This window comes from Nylanderia fulva, unplaced genomic scaffold, assembly GCF_048542155.1.
Source record: "Nylanderia fulva isolate GAGA-0341 unplaced genomic scaffold, ASM4854215v1 Scaffold5, whole genome shotgun sequence".
Lineage (NCBI taxonomy): Eukaryota > Metazoa > Arthropoda > Insecta > Hymenoptera > Formicidae > Nylanderia > Nylanderia fulva.
Genome location: NW_028190587.1, coordinates 4,862,802 through 4,887,347, shown reverse-complemented (window position 1 = coordinate 4,887,347; position 24,546 = coordinate 4,862,802). Strand labels below are relative to the sequence as shown.

The following is a 24,546-nucleotide window of genomic DNA, read 5'->3' as shown; positions in this document are numbered from 1 at the left end:
TGCAAAAATATTGCACGTTAAGCTACCGATATTACATGCAAACAGAGATATGTTTATTATTTTGAGACAATCAAAGCGTATTGGATGAGGTAAAAATTATTTTATTTATAAATATGGCCAAAGTCTTTTTTTACACATGTTACATAGCTACTTTGTTCTTTTTTATCTCTTTATTGGATAGATAGATCGCAACAATTGATTAAGTGTAACGAGTAGGTATTTTATTTGTTGGATAATTTTCACGAAACATCTGATGTGCACCAACTATGTAGCTCGCTAAATTCAAGTTAGTTCAATAATTACAGCACAGTTGATCTCATTTCCACTATGTTGCATTAACGAATGCAACATAAAGACGAATACTAGATTCAAATAGGTCGAAGTTACTCGGTCTGAGTGAGGAGAGACTCCAATGATTATTATATAATTATATGCATTCGGAGACATAATTTTGCACGAGTTTCTCGGCTTCATTTTCAATTTATTAGAACATCTGATTTTTTACTTTGCTCGTGTTTTACCATAATTAATAGTGTTCCCATTTATATCAATTTAACAACTGAAACAGTTTAATAACTAAATTAATATTGCAATATTAATGACAATTTTATGCACTCTGTTTCACTTCATTTTTATAATTATTAAATAATTATAAAGAAATGTAATAACTCACATCACTGAATCAAGTATAAAGGACTATATAAAGAAAATGTAAATAAAGTCTAATATATAATAAGGGAATGGCGCGCATCTTTTATGAAAAAAATGCAAAGAATCCACTTTGCAGCGCACTAGAAATGTCATAAAAATTTAATAAAACAGCAAACATCAAGAGAAAAGAAGAAGTTATGTTAAATGGACCTCATTAAATGAGTCCTATGTTATTACCAACCATTCTGCGATATATTAACTATTCTCATCGAAAAATCCTGGCACAATCTGCGAAATGTAGTTTTTCAATATTTATCTTAACTTCCAGAAACTTTATTAATGTACATTAGAAACAATAAGGTCTCTCAGTTTGATTTGATCTCATTCATGATTGACAATGCAATGAGTTTATATTTTTTTTGTATTAATGCTACATTTATATTATAAAATTAATAAAAATTGATAAATAAAAAATATATAATAATCTCGCGTTTGACATCTTTTAGACATATCGAACGCAGATTTTAGTCGCGTTACCCCGCTACATACCGGATGAAGTTTCGCCGTATAATGCACGGTAGGTGAAACGTAGAGGACAGTTACAAACACAAGCGAAGTTTTGTTCCATGAGCGGTAATACCAGCTCATGGAGACCATAGCTGGCCGGTAGTAGCTCCGGAGGCTGGGCTAATCCCACGTCCGCTGCATTCTGCAGTTTTGAAACTTTCCGCCGTAACTGCAGTATCGTAGCTTAAGCGCAGTAACGTTGCACGCGCCGCGCGCCAAGATATGTATTGGTCGGCCTGACTCTCCTGCGAATTCGAGAATTTATCATCCGCGTACGTATATGGCGATACATTGTCATCAGTGATACTATTGCTGATTGATATTCGATTTTTCTCAACGACGTTGCACAATTATTTTATATACAACGGCAAAATAAAAAAAAAATGGAAACGTTATTTCATTGTGTCAATCCTGAATATCGTCAGTATATGTGTTAGTATATTATTTTATCTTCTCTGCTTCGATGCTTTCTATTGGATATCGAAACAGAAATAAAAAGTATATATGAGAGAACGGAAGAAAGGGAAATCCTCTATCTATGTCAAATCAAAATGCCAATAAGATGTTTTCAGAAATTGTATTTTTACGTGCTTTTATCGATATTTGTCTTGTAACAATAGAAATACAATCGCATCGAATTTGTTATATTAAACTAACAGGCGTTTTATATTATTCCTATCGATATCTTGAATATATTGTATTTCTAATGATTATTAAAGCAGCTGATATCTCATAGAAAAGAAATTTAAAAGAAGCTATTTGCTACAATTTTAAATTATTTATTCTTACGTACACGCAGCGGAATACGAAGTTGCATGTTTGTGACGATCAGCATTTCTGAGGATTTCATTGAATTTGCACATTTCTGCAACAAGTATAGAAGCAAGCGGAATTGTCGGAAATAAAATTATTAGACATGTCGGAATAAAATTATCATAAATCTGAATGCAATAAAAATGCGAAAAGGAAAATACATAAAATTAACTGTTTAACAATTAATTTGATAAAAACTAAATATTTATGTATATGTCGAGAAACAATATTCCATTATTATTATTATTATTATCATTATCACCCATTCGAAACTTTCGTTTTAACGAGCGACATTAACGAAATGAAGATTGATATTGAATTTTGCCTAATGTAATCATGAATTGTTTCCAGGACAATGCACTACGGCTTTGGGTATGGAGAACGGAGAAATCCCCGATGAAGACATCTCGGCGAGTTCTATATACGATCCCAGCCTCGGACCGAAACATGCCAGGTAAGAGAACAATCGTATCGCAAGACTGGCATCAAGCGAGTCGACCATTTTGGTATCTCGGGGAAACGAATATTCGGCTTTTGCAAACGTCTACAGTTCCGATGTTGCTTAGCATAACAGCAGAATTTCTTAATCGTGTTTCTTTTTAAATCAACATTATCTTCTCGCTAGAAAACTTGCACATTTCATATTTTTATAACAGTCATAAATATTGTTATATACAAATCTATAATTTTGCACATTTATAATTTTGATGTCAGTCAATATAAATTATATTAAATTCCTGTTTTATTTATGTACATATTATTTCTTACGCTATTGCTGTCACGGAAAATGATCACGCAAGATTTGATCTAACTAAAAATATAAGATGTGCATCAGAGTCTGCGCAAATAATTAATCCGCATTTTCATCAAGTTTTAATTAATTCGAAAAGTATAGCTTATCTTGAAATAAATTTGGAGATAAAATAACGCGCGACGCGTGTATATCGCGCCTTTCACATTGTGCTAGAATTAAATGAAATAATTGCCACATCTGCATTGGATTATAGTATAGGAATTCTTTTAACCTCGCAATGTAAATCGCGTGACACGAAGGAATGTCTCGCGCAATGGCATTAGGGAACCTGTGTGTGCTACGTAGTTCACTTTATTCCTTATTACAACCCCGAGATTAAAATCACTCGCTGGTACGGCGTTCGCGCCCCGCGCCTTAGGTGTATTAAAATTTTAAATAACACGCGGCCTCGAAAGCACGGTTGTAAAATTCTCTCTTATCGGGAAACGAATTAATGACGATTATGAGAGGATATAGAGGAACGAAAATCTCCTTTAATATCTCTGCGCGGGGTTAATTTTTTGAGAAACATTTTTTCTAACGATAATAGCATTCTTTTTAAATCACATTTGTCTATTTATTACTTACTAATTATAACAATTTAAAAATTTCCATTATTATTTCCCTTATTTCATTATTTATATATTTCTATTATATAATTATAACAATTTTAAATAAATATGGAGAATGATTATAAATAAGTTTGATACAGAATTCATCGCGCTGTACAAAATTAGCACGTATATAATAATCTTTGTCTACGATCGATAATGGAACTGAAAAATTAAGATCGAGCGCCTCGATGAAATTGGTGGATTATCAGCCACGATTAGTGGATATAGTATCTTCACACTTCCATCATTAATAACGAGTTTCCCATGTAGAACACCTAGACCGCAAAAGCGGGCTGTGTGTCGAGTGGATCAATCTCGTCGACAATATATGACAATTTACGGTAGGCTCTTTGCACTCATCGAAAACCGTGAAGCAATCTCCGATAATAACCGATTTCGCATTTTGATACCCTCGTTAGGGTGCCAGCCAAAACAACGTTGTGACTATATATATATATATATATATATATATATATATATATATATATATGTATATATATAAAGATACTTTTTGGAAAATTGTCGCGGTGAGATCGCAGCGCGCGTGTTCGGCAATTAAAAAATTTTAATTAAATCGTCGTACGCGATCGATCAGCCGTGACGTTTTAATTAACAATCAATTCGGTAAATCAAAAAGCGGCCTATGCGGCTGCATATTTCGAGGGAGATAGTTTCTCGCCGGAGAGTTACGTCCTTCGAGCAAGTCGTTACCGGGGAGTTTCAGGATACACGGCCACACACAAGTCCAGCACGATGTAATAGGAGATAGGGTAGTAGCGGCCGAAAGAAGGTCGGCGGCGACGGTAGAAGGGGCTGCGCTCGACCCCTACAAATTACCTCCAATTTCGTGTAAATTCCTCGTGCCTGCGTCAGCATAATACCTGTATTAGAGCGCCTGGCTCCGGCTCTTAGGTGGCAATAAATCTGTATTAGAGCAAGGCGCCGCACCCTCTTGCAAAAGGGGTACGACAATCCAGGACCGGTTAATTTTTCAGGGCCATGATTCGCCTGCCATGTTTTCTACAAGGTTACCTATCACGCGTCTTGATAGCAAATATTTTTCTTAATTTACTCGGTTATATATACGCTCTTTCTATTCTCGGTTCCTTTTATTCTTTTCTTATTCTCAATTCCTCGCGTGTATATATTTTATTAATTATTGATTTTTACATTATGATAAATTTGTTTGTACATCAGTCTACTTTGTAGAAGAACGGAGATTCTCAAGAATTTATCTTATTTTAAAAATGTAGAGAAGTCTCTTGGAATTGGAATTTGGAAAATTTTCTCTTAAATTGTTTCTTTAATAATTTTGAGAACATAAATATTTGAAAGATCAAAGAAATCTCAGGGAATATCTTTACAAGATTCGAGTAGACATCTTATATATATGTGCGAGTATGTATGTATATTAAAGTGGTCTTTATTTATTCGTGATCAAATTTTTTCCGCAGCCCTTTTCCAATCTACAAAGAAATAATTCTTGCCAAGTTTCAATTCGATAATCTAATACAAGAATACTCAAATGTTTAATAAACTGGGAGAACGAAATCCCGTTGTCTGATTGAGTTGAAATTTAAAGGCAAGAATTATTATTATTTTTTTTTTTTTTTTGAAAATTTTCTGCCGAAAAAATGTTATCAAGAGTAAATAAGTACTATCCTAAATTATATGTACAATTTTATATTGAAACATAAAAGTTCATTATATTATATTCCATTTTACTTATTGCGTGATATGTTTCATATATTCATGAAATCATTATAAGATCAATACGAGAATTGTTTAAGGTTGAAGAGAGATTCTCTAATATGGTTAAAGAGAATTGACATCGCGAGGAAACGGCAAACGCCATGAAACGTATTCGTATCTGTAAATTGAAATTGTATAATTGCAGGTTCTTGAGTTCTCTCTCGTGAGTAATCACTTTAGAAGCTCTCATTACGATAAAATCTTTTCGGTGTCACGAAGCGTGAGTGTCTTCGCTCAAACACTCGCGGTATTCGACGAGTATCTAGCTTTGAATCTAGTTTCAACTACGGGAGTTGAATAGTTACTGATGCTTATCGCGTTCATACACGTGTTATCGCGCCGGGATAACGCAGGATATATATAATCGCGCTAGCGTACGATTATAATTATAGATGAAAGATAGATTTCCGCATCACGGGATCGCGGGAACTGACCTAGAAGGACAAAGGACTCGGAGTAAGATACAACGCCATGCGTTACTTCGCGGAATATGATACAACGTTGCGCACATAACGTTAAAGCACTACATTTCAAAGTACATGTCCTCGGTTTCCCGCCGTAACGAAATTGCATCGTACATTTTGTTAGAGACGGCCGCGACAAGGCAGCGCTGCGACATTTTAAGGTCATTGTTATCCATTCCAGCCAGCTGGTTAAGTAGGATATACATAATAAATAGCGAAAACGTAATTTCTGCACGTACCCATGTAATACTTTTAACGAGCCAATTAGTTTCATACGACATTTCGTTCCTTTGTGCAATACGCTTTGTTAAATAACATGTAAAACATCTAGAGCTTATATTTTACAGCTTGCCATTCTCGTTCGCATTATGCTAAAGCTTATTACATTAAAAGACATTTTTTTCATATACTTTTAATATACGCGTAGTTTATTGTGATTAGTGTGCGCGCGCGGTAACATTGAAGTAAATAACGATGCGAGGACAAACAATAGCGGACGGCGGACAGTGGACGAAATACAAAAGGACGAAAAGAAGTCAGAACGGTGCGAGAAAGCGTGTCCACGCACAAAGAGACGCGATCGATAAGGGCCTGGACAGGAAAGTGGACGGGCATGCTGGTACGTGCAACGAAAAAGTTTTTCGTTTTCGTGTATGTGGCGCTGGGGCCATTCGTATCGCTTTAGAGTTGGCATGAAAAAGAGACGTCCGAGGTGGTAGCTCGATGTAAGAGGCAAGGGAAAACGTGGAGCGAAATAGGGGAGACGAGAGAGAGAGATGAAGAAAAAAAAAAAGAAAGGCAGAGAATACGAGGGCCCCAGGCGTGACAAGCCGAAATCTTCGACGTGCGAAGGAGTAGGGTGAGAGAAGATCTATTAAGGGATCGGGGTGGTCCCAGAATCACGCGGACATAAACTGTCCTACAGCTACGTTACGTGTGCTTTCAGCAGCCGAAGCCGAGGAAAAATGGTGGCCATATTCTTCCAGCTTTCGAGCCTGGCTATCTGCCACTTTGTTACGATTCGAAAACCTTGGTGCCTTCGGTACAGCTCCTTCTCTTTCTCTCTCTCTCTCTCTCTCGTCTCGGTGATTTATATAACACCCTCTCTGATACCTCGCCCGTTTTTTCTCACCCCTTGTATCGCTCGAGCAACTACTGTGCGCCGCTATCTTCGTCGTCGTCGTCGTCGTCGCCTGATGGAACAGGCATTCGAAGGATGCGCCGTATCGCGCCACCGAAATGCGCCGTGCATTTCGTGGCTTAAGCCTCGTTCGCGTGACGATGTACTTTCGTGGTATAAATCTTCGGAGGGAGTTTAGAGGGTGTGCTCGCCTCGCAACACCCTGAACAAGCGACCGGCTCTCGTTTTACGGGTGCTGATACCCCAGTTCCGGCCGTCCGTTCTTCTAGTATACCTGGGCACCAAGAAATGCGGAATTCTTTTGATAAACGAAACACGCATTCCACGCGACACACCGTATTTACGTTGCAACGCGGGCAAAACAGACTCTCTGACGCGGAGATGTATACCCTGGATGCATCTTGGGGGAATAGTTGAAAAGTCGATGTTGATCGTGAACATGTTTAAAGAAGAAGTTGCTTAGAAGACAAATGTTATTTTCACAAACTTTTATGAGGACTTAAGAAGCGTATGCCAATAATTTTTTTTTCAATTAACGTGTATTTCAAAGTATAATACGTCGTATTTGTTCATTTATATAGTAATTAATTAGCATAATTAATAATTTCATTATTTTCTATGCGCATGCTACACAATAATATTCAGCATTCAAATCATATTTTTTTCTTTTGTCTTGTGAAACAAAACGTTTATTATTAAGATTTTTCTCTTTCAATTTCCAAGTGTCTTAAATTTCTTTTCTTAGACTCGAGAAGTCTCTTTCTCATTTCATATCACGTTCAAGTCGCTTCGCGGTTTAATATAACGCTAGTTACTTAATTACATAAGGATTCTTCTCGTATAGGAAGATTCGATTTAAAACGAAGGGAAGAAAAAGAAGGAGAGAGAGATAAACTGCCATCGCAGTAAATGTGACAAGAGCTTTTCGCGACAAAATTTTACCTTCGCTACATTAACATAATCGTTAAGGTACAACTGGGTCGCCAGGAAGTTTATGTCTTATTAATTCATCTGTTTGCAGAGAGCGAGCGCTGTGCTATATTTTAATCTTTTTTTTTCATAGACAAAACGGAATACATTATGCAGCTCCGAAAGTTCGCGATTTTATGCGACGCGTCTTGAAGTCGAGCGGACACGCCTCTTCGTCGAAAAGTTGTTCGTTAACGTAAGAATTTGCGTGCTAACTTCTTTCTAAGATGCTCGCCTCTGATGATCGTGTCGTCGGAAATATCGCGTCTTTTAAAATATCAGTGCCGCAGAGAGAGAGAGAGAGAGAGAGAAGCGGTATATCGCGATATCGAATTTCTATGGAGAGAAGTTCGGCAGTCGATCTGCCTCAGAGAGATATTATTCTGTCGTATGCGAACCGGGGAGAACGTGGCGATAACGAAAATCTATTTCGCTGCTTCCGCGTTCCGTGTCGAGCGTGTGAACGTTGCTCCCTATATTTAGCTGCACACACCAACGCGCAGCGTAATATACATATATACACGCGACATATATGTATATATATATATATATATATATATATATATATGTATGTATATGTATGTATGTATATGCATTTATATGCATACGATACCCCGAGTACGCGTGCATGTATAGGGGCGCGCGATTTTCAGTCCCGATTCATCGAATATCAGCGACGTTGACATATCGGGGCTTCCTATCTCCCTCTATTCCTCATACTGTCAGGAAATCGTGAGCAACCGAAACGAATTCTCCGTTAACGATCGCGGAGATTCGTCCATGAAATCATCATTGATGCACCGGATGTGACTCTCTTTTCAAACTTTACGAGGGCGCGCGCGATCCGACAAATATATTCAAATTTTCCAATCAACCTTCGGCATGCATTCTTCTGATTGTTCATCGCGTATTTATTTTATTTTATTTTATTTTATTTTATTTTTTATTTTATTTTATTCTATTTGGTCACGATAACGACAATTGGAACATTGCTTGAAATTTTGTCATAGTCAACGATGCGAGTTTCGTATCTCTAACATGGTATTCAGAAAATTTAAGGAACTACACATGTCAGCGAAACAGAGTTCTTAACAATAATAGAGTGCTAAGAAATCCTCATGTTGTGTATTCTCTCCGATGGATACAATTCGTATATCTACGCGAAACTTTCTTCCTTGAAACAAGACTCGAGCTTTCCAACCAAGTGCCGCAAACTTGAAGTTGTTACACGTTGAAAGTTATCGTATTGTTTTATGGAGGAAGAATCGCGACACGAAAGACTTGCTTAGAAAACACATCTTTTCTCGAGATCTTTATACTTACATAATTCATACGATATAATCCTACAATCGCAAATAAATCTAGCAGTTGCACGCGCGTAATAATTTATTGTTTTCGAAAACGTAATTTTAGGATTGTTCTCCAAGTTATTAACGTGTTGATCAGACAGCTATATCTACACGCGACGTTGTTTGTTAAAACATTCCCGGCCATTACATGAAAATTTTGAAAAAAGTAGGTTTATTCGTTAGCGACTTGCTTGATTTTTCATATCTATACAGTGAGCGCGCGTTGTCGGTTGTTATAAACGAACTTTTCAGTTCGCGTTGTCCCGAAAAATCACGAAGCCAGTTGAACGAAACTCTCACTAACGACCGCCGAGCCGCGGCATTTGGATATCGATACATTCGCTACATGACTCAAAGTTTTAGATTCGTTGACAACACCTGAATTCTGTCAGTGTAGCCGGACGAAAAAACGCCAGACCGCGCTTAACATGACCCGCGAGACAAATATTCGCCCGAGATAGTTTCCGGTCGAGTCGGTGGCGAATTGTGCGGGCTGTCGGCGCTGAAATATGATCGCCTAGACAATTTTCATCGCCATTCTGGACACTACCGTACAGGTTTTTGCAGAAAAGTTTCTAAATTGTTGTGAATATTAATGTTCCTTGCGATTGATTGATTAGATTGTTATTATTTATGTAAGGCACACTTTATAAAACTCCAATCATTCGCGAATGTCAATCATTTATTTTTTTATTTAGTTATTTATTTATTTAACGAGTAAGAAAACTCTTTAGTACTTACAAAACAAATAATAAAATTACGTAAATCAGTAAATAAAATAAATCAAAAAGATAATACAAACAAAGATACATCATTTTATATTACAAAGCTCGAATTAAACAATTAGTTAACAACTGTCTGACAGAGTCGAACGATGAAAAAAATCAATATCGTTACTGAAATTATTATACACAAACGATTAAGTGGCCTGAATCTGCTGTAAGAAGTACGATGCGGCTCTATATGATCATACTAAATATAATTATTAAATATAATAAATATTATTTTTAAAAAGTGCTCGCGACTCTCTTTCGTATATTTAAAAATAATAGAAATGTGGAAATGTGCGCACACAGTGAAATATACCACAGTTATTTTAATACTAGATTCTCTATTCCCTATGATAATCTTTATCTTGTATGAAGCGTATTGCAAAACATATGGCTGCACATTCTCTCTCGACCAGACGAAACGTTTTAATTATCTCAACAGAAACTCAAGTGCTGATATCATTGTACAACCTGTGCTCCCCTATGACTCATCTTTACGTTTACGAGCCGCGAATAATAATTTAGCCGAAGCGAATATATATTATCACGAAATACGCGACAATGAAACACATCACGTTACGTCATTATTCTGACCATAAAGGGAAATGTTACGAAGTACATTTACGGACACCCGGCTTTAAAGGAGAGGAATGATCAAGCGCCGTCGAAGCGTCGAAAATGGGATTGTACCATTTGCAGATTGAGTTTGACTCCTCGAGGGCGTCCCACGGGATCGACCCCGGATGTGCCCCGGACTTGCCCTCCCATTTAGTCGCGTTAAGCAAAAGCGATAAGATAAGGTGATGCGGTATTATAAATGTATACGTCGGTATGCTGTCGGCTTTATATCTCGGTTATATCGTTCTTCATGCCAGAACTGGGAAAAAAGATGCTCGATCTCGACGTCGTTGCTAACACATGTATAGCTGTTATTGTTGTCGCAAAACACTGAAGAGAGAGAGATACTCGAACTAATTAAGATCGTGAGAGGTGACAGATTGCGTAATTTACGATAACCGCTATGAAATTTAAATAATGAGACTGTCATTAACACTTATCCGGATGATTTCTTACCGCAAGATATTTTATAGGAGAGCACTGGTATGACTAGTATCTATTTTTCAATTAGGAATGCGTATCTCGCATTTGTTTTATAAAATTATATTTTTATACAATACAATGTTAAAAAATATTTTCAGAATCACGTGGAGAAAGCAATTCGTGTGAATGAAGTGGCAGTTTAGATTATTTTAATGAGGAAATCTAAAGTATTTCAATTTAACCATCTTAATTGAAAAGTTTTAACGAAGCTTATTGTTTAAAGAGATACACGGCAGACTAGAGTAATTAAAATCAGGGAAGCTTTTTAAATAATATAATTATGCCGGAATGGTATATATTTTCATCTTTTAATTAAATTATATACAACCAAAGTTTATTGATTTATAGAATCAATTATGGAAACGTTTTCAAGGGAGATAAACGAGACGGTAAATTAAATCGCGCAGCAAACTTAAAAAACATTTGAAACTATTTCAATCGCACGACTGGTCGTTCTTTTTTTCTCGCGAAAAATAAATCTCTTTCGCTCTTTCGAAATCACTGATTTCTCCTTATTTTCGCAAAATACCTGATTATATAAAAATAAGCCAAACAGCGTCGGCTCCTCTTCTCTACTGGCCCATTCATAAAATCGCGATTGACCGACTGGCCGACATAAATAATTCCCCGTAAAACGCAGAAATATAACATATCCGAGCACCAGAAATATCGCCCATAAATTTCCGCGTTTATTATGAATTTTCGCGTATATGTATATTTGAGATCAAAACGATCTTTCACAGCTCGGGATAATAACACCGCGCGTCACTCTCGAACGTAACTGTCATTTCGCGAACGTTTTAATATCGATGGCTCGACATTCTCCCGGCTCGCGTATATATGGCTGCCGCCCCTATCCATCCCCGGTTCTTTTCACGAGATGGTACCTGGCTGTCCGTTCGAACTTCGATCGCAGGGGAAAAAAAAAAGGGAGAAAGAAACTCGCGCTCGGCGTAAAATCGGACGGACCAGCCGGAATTTTCACGGATCATTTGGCTGATGGTATATTCGGCGCAGCAGCATTCCTAGCATATTCGATAACAATGGCCGCGAGCTCGGGAGAGAGAGAAGGAGCGAAAATACGCGTCGTATACGCGTTCGTTCCTCCTCGCATCGCATCGGCACGCCATAACTCGCGCAGTTAGAGCGTGTCTATGTGCACTCGCTGCAGATGCAGTTCATGATAGTCCTACGTGTTATCTGAAAAGCTCGATCAAGCGAATGGACCGTGAGGATCAGGTCAGCTGTGAACTTGCACCGGTGTGACGGCACGTATAGGATCGGAGTTCCATTAGCAAAGATATTTTTGCTACGCGATAGCGGCATTTTTTTTATAAGGGGCAAATTTATATATTTTGATGAATGACGGGTAAAGTGACTGGAATGACATGAAAGTCAGCCCGAAACTTCAATTTCATAAATGTTATTTTATATATATGCAAATTATATATATATATATGTATGTAAGCAAATAGCAATATTAATTTGATGTGAAAAATATTTATTTAATATAAGAAAATCTTTTTCAAAACATGTATATTTATGTGTTTTAAATAAATAATTGATTGATACATACAAGTAAAGAAATAGCTTTTTACTGTGTATTTGCTTAGATTACGCGCATGTATCAAATAATAATTGCAATATAAATTAATATAAATTATTCTAGAAGAGATGTCAGTCTCTGTACTCTACAAGTACATTATTCTTATCATACTTTGCCATACAAAGTTATTCAACCGAAAACAAAGCGCGTGTAACATAAAAAAGAGAAGAAACTGTACATCTTGGACTAAAAGCGTTATTTCACATCTGCGAGTGATCCTAGTCTTTTGTCTTGAAGCGTTCATCGTCGCGTTCAACCAGTGACATATTTTCAAGCGAAATCTCTGTAGTCCGCCTGGAAGCATTTGTCTCCAGAGATAGCTCGTGCCGCTTGCACATAGCTAGCGTTTTTGTCCTTCACCAGGTGAGACGTAATTGTTGCTCATTTCGCGTCTAATTAGCGTGGAGATTAGCCTCAAAACGGTCGTAAAATGTCGCGCAATACGTACAAACGTGTTGTCATTTTATTCATTTCGCATTTCTCTCTCCGCGCGGTCTCCCGAAAACGTAATAACGGTTATCATCGAAATCGCTATACCGCGGAGAAAATTTAATTAGTTTTTACCAACTATTCGAGACGACGAGGAGAGCTTCGAGTAAAGCCGGATACGTCGGGAGATAATATGTAGAAGAAAACAAGCGGACTCGTATGTGCGCGAGCTGAATATAAATATGCCTTAAAGAAGAGGTCGAAAATGATCAGCGTTACGTTTTATTATATCTGGAACATTAAAGTTTTCCGAAAAATTAAATGCTAGAATGAGGAATACTTTTATATAGGAAAATAACTTTGAACAATGATTTAATTGTAGTAAAAAATTACAAATAAAAAGGTTTGCAAAGAGATGTTCATAAATTGTAAAAAATTGGTTATCGACGTGATTTAATTCTGGTAATATATTTTCTCCGGTTCTCAATATTTACTGTACACTTACATTATATACATATATTACATTCGCAAATGTATGCGATATAATTTTTCACCGGTTACTGACTGGAAATGGTTTCTTTTATATAAATTCTCTATATTTATCGTGATGAAACAATAACCTAAATTGAATGGATTACGGGTCGGACATTTTACAGAATTACGATGGATATATTTCGCAAGGAGCGCTTTTTAAATCCGCAAACGCGAGGTCGGAACGAGAGAATAACTTGACGCATCAATTTGTTAATAGCCACGAGAATTTCGCGTAAAAGGCAAACGAGAAATTCTGTTCTACGGCCGGTCGAGTCAGTCGTAACAATGTATCAGCCGGAGTTTTAACCGAATGAAACAATGGACGCATACCTACGTGACGTTGCAAGGATATTGTCGCGCGAAAATTATTGCGAGCCACCCATCTCTCCCTCTTCTCTACCATCCGCCTTAAGGCTCCTGGTTGAGCTCCCTCCCATTCGACGTGGCCCACTTCCGAATAACAAAACTTCCGTGCTACGCGAGGAAGCAACGTGGATGGTAACTGCGGCGTGTGGCGGTAACGATCGCGGGTCATTAGCATTGCTAATGCACTTTTCGACTGATGAGGCGTCGTAATGCTTTTGGTCGGCCCGTGGGCCAAGCTCTCTTACCCTTGTGTATTTCTCGACGAGACTACTTTGGGCTATCCAAGTGGAACGGCTGGTCGATTCGTCGGTTGGCTATCGTAAATTGTACTGAAAAAGACTATCGGCTTCCTATACATATATATTAGGATCGTGCACTCCGCATTTATTTTTCAAGAAATCGAAGCTGTTCGATGATTGCATCTTGCTATCATTATTTTTAATTTTTCGCAAGTGCATCCGGAAATAAATTGTAACATTTGATATTATATAGAACAAATATTATTATATATAATATTATTATATATTTTATTACATATAATAGAATACACACAATTTTCGAAGGAAGCTTTTATTCAGGAAGCCATCGAGTTTTATGATATATTTTATCATTTAATTGGACCAGATGTTAAATGACATCACATGATAATAATACATTCATTAACAAACAAATTTAAACATCCAGGAAAATGCATAAATAACAACAATGAAATTTGGTAATTTTCTATTTTCTTTTTTTGAATGCTTAAATTTTTCTGTCAATGTAAATATACATATATATACATACTTTCAAATTCATTGTTCTTTCAAACTGACATCATAAAAACTGACGTTTCCGATTAAGCACTTTGCGACTTAAGAAACTCTAAGTAATGCGTTTTCAAACTTACTCTTATGTTTCTTCTTTATTATCGCTTAACAACGGTGGTCGACATTTCTATGCTATGAATCCTTCAGATTCGAAGAAGGCACGTAAGGAAAGTTTTACGATACCCGGAACGACGCTTTCTTTTATTTTTATGTCCAATTTACGGAGCATCTAGAAACGTTGATGGCGCAATTAACGAGCGGAAGTGCTACAACACGGTCAATATTGTACCTACGCCTTTAGAAGTTGTTTCTCAAAATAATGAAAGAATGACCCTCTTATTTTAAAATTTTTTCGAAATTAGTTTATTTTTAAATTTACAAATAAGATGAAATTAGAGAACATTTTTTATTTCTTGCTATACATATATCGTAATATAATTGTAATAAAATATATATTAATATTGAAATTATACGGCAGAATTTTCAGCTTGTTTTATCTCAGAAATTGAATTAAAATCGGTTATCATGAATTGAAATGAATGGAAAATAGCGACCGTAAATAAATGTGAAAAGAGGAAATAGCCTTATTATCGATGTGTAACCGTACAAATAACGATGAATAGAAATTTCAATAAATCAACCGCAATTCGCAGCAAATGATGAATGAGTATTGTATTATAAAACAATTCGCTCTCTATTTAAATGTAAAGTCGCATTTATTTATGACAATTAACGTCGCTATAGAAATTTATCTTTCCGTCCACGACCACAATCCCTTACTGATGGATACGTGTTTTTATTTATCATAGGATTATTAGCATCTTCTCAAGCTGTCATAAAAGCAACGGCGCGGTTTTATTTAAACGAGATCCCATGCTTGCCGGGCCGCGTAACTACGAATTGCGTTGCAACGCAAGGTTACGGAGAGCTCGCCAGGACATTGTTAACAGCATTGCCGCCTAATTAACCGCAAACGCTTTCAACCGGTTTCGCCCGGTCTATTGTTTACATGCGGGCACGCCGCCTATATGTATATATATGCCGGTCCTTCACGACCGAACCAGCTGAAATATTTCCATAGAGATTCTCTCTCCCTTTGTGACAGAACCGTGCGTATATTTCAATGGCTCTCCATGCGTGCTCGCGACAAGGTATGTCGGAAATAACACCTGATAATAATGCGATTATGCCTCTTACATAAACTTTCTCATCAAATTTGCACAAAGTTTCGTTCTGAGATTTAATTAGTACACTGTCAGTTCTTGACGCGACTCTTGACGGAAGATGTATTTCTCGGATTTAATGTAGCAAAGTTTAGTTGTTGCTAAAATAATGTGCTACCAAATTTCAAACTTTCGAGAATTAAGAAACTAGTTTTGCGCGCGCGGATTCTTATGTATTCTCTGGGTCAGCATTATCAGTTTTTTTTTTATTTTTATAAAGTATATATTTTGAATTATTTATCAATGTACATGAAGAAGGATTATTACTTATATATATATATATATATATAAAATATATTTTACACATACGTGATACGCATAAATATATCATGCATTTAGAAATTTCTCGAAGCAAAAGTTCCAGGATAATTTAATTTCTCATGCTGATTGCAGAAACAATCAGATCGGAAAAATACTGTTGATTTATGAAATAGCTGCTTTTAGGTCTGTTCCCTTTGGCATGAACATTGTTGACTCTATCAGAATCAATAATCTTTCTGTACACTGCTGCTGCTATCTGATATTCTTAATTTTTGAAATCTCGTTAGCTTTATAAACAGATCTCAAAGCAAACATTGAATCACAAACATCTGCTATGGAAGACATAAATAGTTGTAGGAAACAGACGAATCATAACTATACCTTTTCTAATGTAATTATATTATTTTCAATATTTTATTTTTTAATTAATTGATACACTTAAGTCCTTCATAATCACGAGTTTTCTTTCTAGAATCCACTAATCACTACTCTATGTTCTCCCCTTTGCGTGAGAGACTTCAAGAGTCCTAAAAAAATTACTTCCATTTTCCTCTGTCCACAAGAAGCTGCTATCGCGATAAAAGCTTCGCTGCAAAATAAGTTATTCATAATCAATACCGCGCGAGCCCCAAAGCAGAGAGGGTGCTCAGATTCAAAGATCGTCCATAAATCGATCGCCCCGTCATTAATTTACACACGGGCGGCCGTTGATCTTGAAAGGAAACCAGGCCGGGGAAACTCATTAATTATATCAGCTACATAATAAATCCGCGATAATCAAGATATATACACCTCCTCTGCTTGGATATATAATTTTTATTGCCTCCTTTTTTGCCCCGATGACGGGCCGTCATGACTTGCGCGGCTAGAAAAGCATAACGTGCCTGTGCGTTTGTCACGCGAATGTCGCGTTCCCTATATATACGTATGCATATATGTGTATATACGTTCCTGATCGCGCGTCTTCACGCGACGTACCTCTGTTCAAGAGCGCCCGTAATAACTCGCGGTGTATTATTCTTCGATTTTCCAGGCTACGACAAGACAAAGGTGGCGGCGCGTGGTGTCCGAAACATATGGTAACGAAGGAGGGCAAGGAATACCTCGAGGTGAATCTGCACACTCCGCGTTTACTGACGTCCGCCAGAACGCAGGGCAGATTCGGCAATGGTCACGGGGTCGAGTACACGGAGGAGTACTTTGTCGAGTATTGGCGGCCGGGGTTCAACAAGTGGGTGCGATGGAGGAATCGACGTGGCATAGAGGTAGGTACCATCTGGTTACCTCATCGATCGAATCGCGCCCGAGATTTCTTTCCTGGGAGCCGTAAGCCGGAATTGACTGCACATCTGCAGATATTAGGTGATTCCTTGAATTTCTCTATCTGCGACTACACGCGAGCAAGTCCATTTAAAGAGTATACATCTAGTTTTCTCACGAAGCTAATAAGCTGGATTTTTCAAACGAATTTTTCGAACAAATTACTCTGTACGATTTTTAAAAATATTCTTTAATTACATATATACAACAAATTCAATAGAAAAATCTCCGAAGAAGGGTCGCGCTCTCTCTTCCATTTTCATTTTTGCGTATAATAATTGCATATCCATTTCATTCGCTCAGATATGATATTGCAGTATATTTCGGCGTATGACACTAAAAAAAAAATCTTTAGACTTTTCAATTGAATTTTATTTTAAGTGCTGCGCCGAAATTCGATTCTTTTTCGACGCGTGAATTTCACGCGAGCGTTATGCGGCGGGAATTGAAGATGAAATATTGGAAAATCGCAAAACGAAATTTATTTTCTGCCAATAAATCTCATCATTCCATGTCACATTGTGAAGATGGATTGCTCGATATAGCAGTTTAATATAAATGCAGCCTATGCGCTGTACTAATCTTATAGTATCTATATAATACTGCCGTGTTAATCTTTTGTTCGCTTTCGCGAATGCATGTTTGCTCTTTTAGATATAATAATATACCTATATATATTCTATCTACCGACCTCTTCTATTTATAATTATTATACAGTTGGATATTAATGTCCTTATTTCACTTATACACACTACGTACATGTCGAGGGGAAATTAGCAGACTTCGTACGAAACGGCTCGATTTCCTGGATTTAACTCAAGTTCCCTCTCTTAGCTTATTCAGCACGGTTACAAATTGATAAAGCTGGTGCCGTCTGCTTTTAATCCGATATACCAGGATAAAACGATTTCGTTTATATTTCATCCGCAAATGCGTTAGAATCATTTCGTCGCGTTTTTATTAAAGTTTTAATATGACTGATTATAAAACGCGCACACAATTTTACAGTTTTCTTGAATACATAGGATTTATGTACTTCAAGATTTTTATTTGTCTACCAATTCTATAGATGCGCACGTCGACAATATAGAATGACGATTTTAACTTTATGAAATAAAAGCACGATTTAATTTTACGTTTTTTTTTCATTCTTTATTTCAGTGAGATTATTTATTGAAATGCGATTATTTCAACAAATTTTCAAAGTGCTCTGTATAATTCGCGTTCTCGAAATTTATAAGGATTATTTTTTCAATAATCCTTTATGGAGATATTTATTCTCTACGTTACTTGATACAATATTATAATAATAATTTAAAAAATGAACATAATTTTAAAAATTAAAAATCCACAATGTTTTGATTTTATTTATAAGCGTAATAATGAATGAAAAAGCTTTATAAAATATCGCTTGTTCCTTTTCTATTCTTTCAGTATCTGCGCGCACATTGTGTATGCATTATTGTCTCCGTTATCTCAGATTTTATAGTTTTGTATTAAAGTATTCTATGCTATGCAAAATGTAAACTTATAATAGTTGCGGAATATTTTTTTATTGCCGACTCTCATCGTTCCTATATCTAGAAAATGCCGTACACAATGCGAATATTATATAAATGAGAACCTCTGTTCCGGTTGAACGGCCATTACTGGATGCGACGTGTTAATTAACGTCTCTTTAGCATGATAATCCGTACGCGATATCCATTAGCCCGTCAAAATACATCACAGCAGTTAAACGATTTGCTCGCGGCGACGAAACTAAGCAGAGATTTCTATAGACGTCTTAAATTTATGTTAAATAAGTGTCGTTCGACCCAGAACCAGTTTTAATTGATTTCGGAAAATAACATGTATTATTAAAAGAAACTGTAAAGACAATTAATTACGTAAATCATAAAAAAGAATAAAAAAATCTGTTAGAAAAATAGTAAAAGAAAATTACAGTAATCGCGCATAAACGCGAATAATAAAGCTAATCGAATTGCGAGATGTATTTATATAATAATTATAATGTGTTTTAATATGTTCTAATATCTTTCTAAGATTTGCGTAAATTTTTGTAACAAAGTAACTCATGAATCGTTGAAAAACGTCGAAGAAATTTTGCACTAAAATCGATCAAACAGCATAACTGAAAACGATAAATCGGTAGTTAACGCTATTCTATCGGACATCGAGTGCTGCTACAGCTATTATCCTACGAGCCATAAGCTACCATTGGTAAATGGAATTTTAATGGATGCACAATAAAGCGAGTGCATTTATTCCGCTCGCCGAAACCGTGCAGTAAGTCATAATCAATCGTATAACGAGGACGGTTCATTTTTCAAATATTATCCGTAGATGCGTGTGCGTTCTCACTTTTCTCTCTCTCTCTCTCTCTCTCTCTCTTTCTTTTTTTCTCTCTGGTAGTCACTATTACATTTTTATTCCATTATGCGCAGAGAATGCACGCGGAAAAACCTATTAATAATAACGTGAGATCAATGAGTTTCGTGAGAAAATGCATCGCAGTATCACGTTTTCAGCAGCCCCTGAAATAAAACCCTCTTTCTCTATCGGCGCTTTCCTCCTTTTTTCTCTGGTTAATCGAAAATCTCATTTCCAACCTTGTGTGTTGATTTCCCGATTCGCGATTCTTTCATTCATAAATATTCTCCATTTGCTCTCTTTCAGTAATCATCTTCTTGAGTTCTCGCGCGCGAGCTTCATCATCCGGCACTCCATTTTTCCGTACAACATTATTCAACGTCGCGACATGATATTACCGCGTATAAGTGTTAAAATTCACTCGCCCGCGCGAATTTATCGCGCCCCGTCGCAAATTGCCGGTCGTAATAGAAAAAAGATTACTTAAAAAGCGCGGCGGGGATTTTTCAGTATTTACTCCGGCATCCGCAATATATTTCCTTCAAGAACTAATTTCGCCCGCTCGAAAGAGAGAACGAGAGAGGCAACGGCTACGCGAGAGACTTATTACCTAGCTACCTTACGGGGGTCTCCCGATAAATAGAAAATCAAGAATCTCATCGGTAACGAACTTACTTCGATAGACTATCATAACTCACCTCCGGCTGGTACTCGTCGGAGGGTCGTCGTCTAGCCCCGCAGGAAAAGCTCCGTGACGCGGAAGTAATTTTCAACTCCGAGCCGTGTCCTATCGTGGATAGCGAGGGCCTCGTTATTCGACCCCGCTGTCATCAGAAGATCTGATATTCGCCACGGTTATCTCTCACCACTCTTTCCCTTCTCTCTCTCTCTCTATATATATATATATATATATAAGATATATATATACAGGGTGTCCGGTAACTAACGGACCAACAAATGGATTCTTTGGTCAATTTGGGAACGATTTTTCCTCAGCGAAAATGTCGAAAAAGGTCATCATTTTTTACAACTTTCCAATATTTGTCATTATGTATCTTTATAACTAAGCCTCAAATGAAAATTTTATTACAGTAAACTCTACCTGAAATTAACCGAAGAATGTAATTATGTTAGACTTTTAACTCCAAAACGTAAATTATTGACTTCTCAATATTTTTGCTAAGAAAAAATCGTCTCCAAATTGGCCAGAGAATCCGCCCTTAATCATTGGTCCGTTAGTTACCGAACACCCTGTATATATCCATCTTTCCCATCTAGGCTCTCGCTCGTGCACATCGCGGCATGTACATATATATATATATATATATATATATATATATATACGTTGAACCCCCTCCCTCCGTGGCAGACGTTCTTCCCATTTTCACGCAGATTTGCTCAAAGCGCGAGAGCAAGCAGGATCCGGCTGCGGAGAAGAGACAGAGCACCCGGAAGGAAAGAGTACAGGAGAACACGAACGTTTACCCTGCAGCCTCAATCTGGGCGGCATGTGATCTTTGTGCATACGCTCTTTCCTTTTGCTCCTTGCACTTTGAATACGCGGGCAGAGAGAACGAACCGGCGTGAGACTAGAATGAAGAAACGAGAAGGGATGAGAGCGCGCGAGAGGGAGGAAAAGAGCGACTACGTTATCGCGCCCCGTTGTACGTGACCCGAGCTCTCTGCAAGCATTTTTCCACGGGAGAAACGTGGTCGCGTCGTTCCTCGCCGTTTCTCGGACGAAACGAATAACGCGAGCGCACCGAAAGAGGGTTTTCCGGTATCCGATCAAACACTTGCTCGTTTTGTTACGGATGAGGGCTCGGGCTAATGCGGGAGGGAGTGCGCGTGACAATTAGAGTCGTCAACGAGCGAAGAGAGAGGAGTCACATACATACATACGCTCCGCCGCGAGAAAAGTGAATAATGGCGTACCGTAATGGAAGATACGCGTGACTGATTTTACCGCCGCGTTGTTACGCGAGACGTATATTCTCGCGAAAATTAAAAACAAAAATAAGGGCGCGTCTGGAGAAATACCACCGTATAATTAACCGTATTCGTACGATCGTACGAGCGCATAACGCGCGATATAAACACGATTAATGCTCAACGGAAGGTCCGACGTATACAAGGGAGAGAGACTATATATATACCGTATTTTTACACCACCGGACCAACGAACCGGTTACATTTTTACACCGGAAAAAAACGCGCGACGGTCACCGGCTGCGACGTTACTCCAATAACGGAACAAAAATATAGAGCGTGTGCGGTCGTCCGGGGTTGAAGAGAGGGAGATTATGACTCGCTTCTTATGAGGTGCGCGCGAATTAAGCCGGACAGGCCGGGCTCATCTAAATTCACGAAACGCCGGAGAGTAGCCGAATCCCGGGGCTTGCTAGATGCAACCTGATGGAAACGGAGTGGAATACAGCCAGCTAGCCGGCTAGCGCCTCTCCCTTTTACAGTTCGGACGGCCGTTGTCGTGCCTGCGGCGGGACAATTGCCAACGGTGGACGTGTTTCATTAACGCCGACACACCGGCGCGGACGGGAGCTTTGTGAGCGAGGCATACACACCCACGCCACGGTAACTCGTATACGTCTTCCCTGTAATACGAGCGGTCCTCGCTCTCTCTCTCTGCGGCTCTTGAACATACCTACCTGTCGCGGCCCGGCTAAATGAATTTGTTTATTTTTTCACGCTAGAATTGTATATTTTTTTTTTCTTCGCACTTTTCCTACCTCTTTTGTATCATTCGAGTTTTTTTTTTTTTGCGATTATCGTATTTAAATTATGAGATCACAGAAAAAACAGTATCCTTGGAAGAATGCAAATATGCTTTGATTCAAGTATATTTTATTCTTATAATAGCGTCAAATATAAATAATTTTGGATAAAGGATAATTTATTCTGAAAACAAAGTGCAAAAAACAGTATCCTTGGAAGAATGCAAATATGCTTTGATTCAAGTATATTTTATCCTTATAAAGCGTCAAATATAAATAATTTTGGATAAAGGATAATTTATTCTGAAAACAAAGTGCAAAAACAGTATCCTTGGAAGAATGCAAATATGCTTTGATTCAAGTATATTTTATCCTTATAATAGCGTCAAATATAAATAATTTTGGATAAAGGATAATTTATTCTGAAAACAAAGTGCAAATATTTTTGAACATACCTACCTGTCGCGGCCCGGCTAAATGAATTTGTTTATTTTTTCACGCTAGAATTGTATATTTTTTTTTCTTCGCACTTTTCCTACCTCTTTTGTATCATTCGAGTTTTTTTTTGCGATTATCGTATTTAAATTATGAGATCACAGAAAAAACAGTATCCTTGGAAGAATGCGAATATGCTTTGATTCAAGTATATTTTATCCTTATAATAGCGCCAGATATAAATAATTTTGGATAAAGGATAATTTATTCTGAAAACAAAGTGCAAAATATTCTTGGTTGAAGCTGAAATTTACTTATAAATATTGCAAGGACAAGTGACAAGTGAGCATCAGATATAAGCGGTACTTTCAAATATATATCATAATTTTTAGTTCAAATGTGATTAAGTTTGTTTTTACCATATGCGATTTTTAAAACAAGAATATATCTTAAGGATAAAATATACTTTACACAAACTTATTTATTATTAAGGCAAATGAAAATTTGTGATTACAAAGAGCATTCTATGCTTAAATCAATCAAATAGCGTTCAAGAATCAAAATATACTTGAATCAAGGATTTCTTTTTTTTCTGTGATCGAAAAAATGTGATTTATGTTTTGTAAATCCTTAAATTAGCCTCGAAATTCATTAAAGTTGACATTTTTCAATACCTGTCGCGACCCGGCTAAATAAATTTGTTTATTCTTTTATGCTAGAATTGTATATTTTTTGCTTGCACTTTTCGTACCTCTTTTGTACCAAATATTATTTTTTTCTGCGATTATCGTATTTAAATTACGAGATGGAGAAAATGTCACTTATGTTTTGTAAATCCTAATTAATTTCAAAATCCATTAAAGTTGAAATTTTTCAATACCTGTCGCGATCCGGCTAAATAAATTTGTTCATTCTTTCACGTTAGAATTGTATATTTTTTGTTTGCACTTTTCGTACTTCTTTCGTACCAAATTGTTTTTTTTTTGCGATTATCATATTTAGATCAAGAAAATGTATGAATTTATATTTTGTAATTACTAGTTAACTCCGAAATTCATTAAAGTTGAAATTTTTCAATATTTAGAGATATAAAGATGTAAAGAGATATAGAGACAATATGAATTTTATTTTTCTGTCGCTTGAAGTCGACTATCTCGAGAACTAATTCTCACGTGAGGAAGCTCTCTGTTCTACACATTTCCTCCTTATTTCTACACGAGAAGAATTACACTTCTTTTTCCATTGTACCACGAATTACGTCACGCTTTGTATACTCGGTCCTTGCGGATTCCGCAGCAAATTGATGACGCATATGAGAAACAAGACTCGGCTAGCTTCTCCCGACGATAATATTCCCGGAAAATGCACTGTGATAAATCTTATACACATGTGAATTATTACAGAAGTAGCAGAATTCCACACGTTATACGAAATGTGTCTTTGTATTATATATAAGCCCAAGTAGCTTTCAAAA

At 37.0% G+C, this 24,546-nt stretch overlaps 1 protein-coding gene across 1 annotated transcript in view; it reads left to right on the top strand.

Moving 5' to 3' along the window:
• Ddr (discoidin domain-containing receptor 2) overlaps positions 1-24,546 on the top strand; it is a 187,027-nt gene that overhangs the window by 104,157 nt on the left and 58,324 nt on the right. Inside the window, exons 3-4 of the mRNA XM_029316730.2 lie at positions 2,383-2,485; positions 17,246-17,477. Of these exons, the coding sequence (XP_029172563.1) occupies positions 2,383-2,485; positions 17,246-17,477 (335 nt within the window). The remainder of the gene's footprint in view (positions 1-2,382; positions 2,486-17,245; positions 17,478-24,546) is intronic.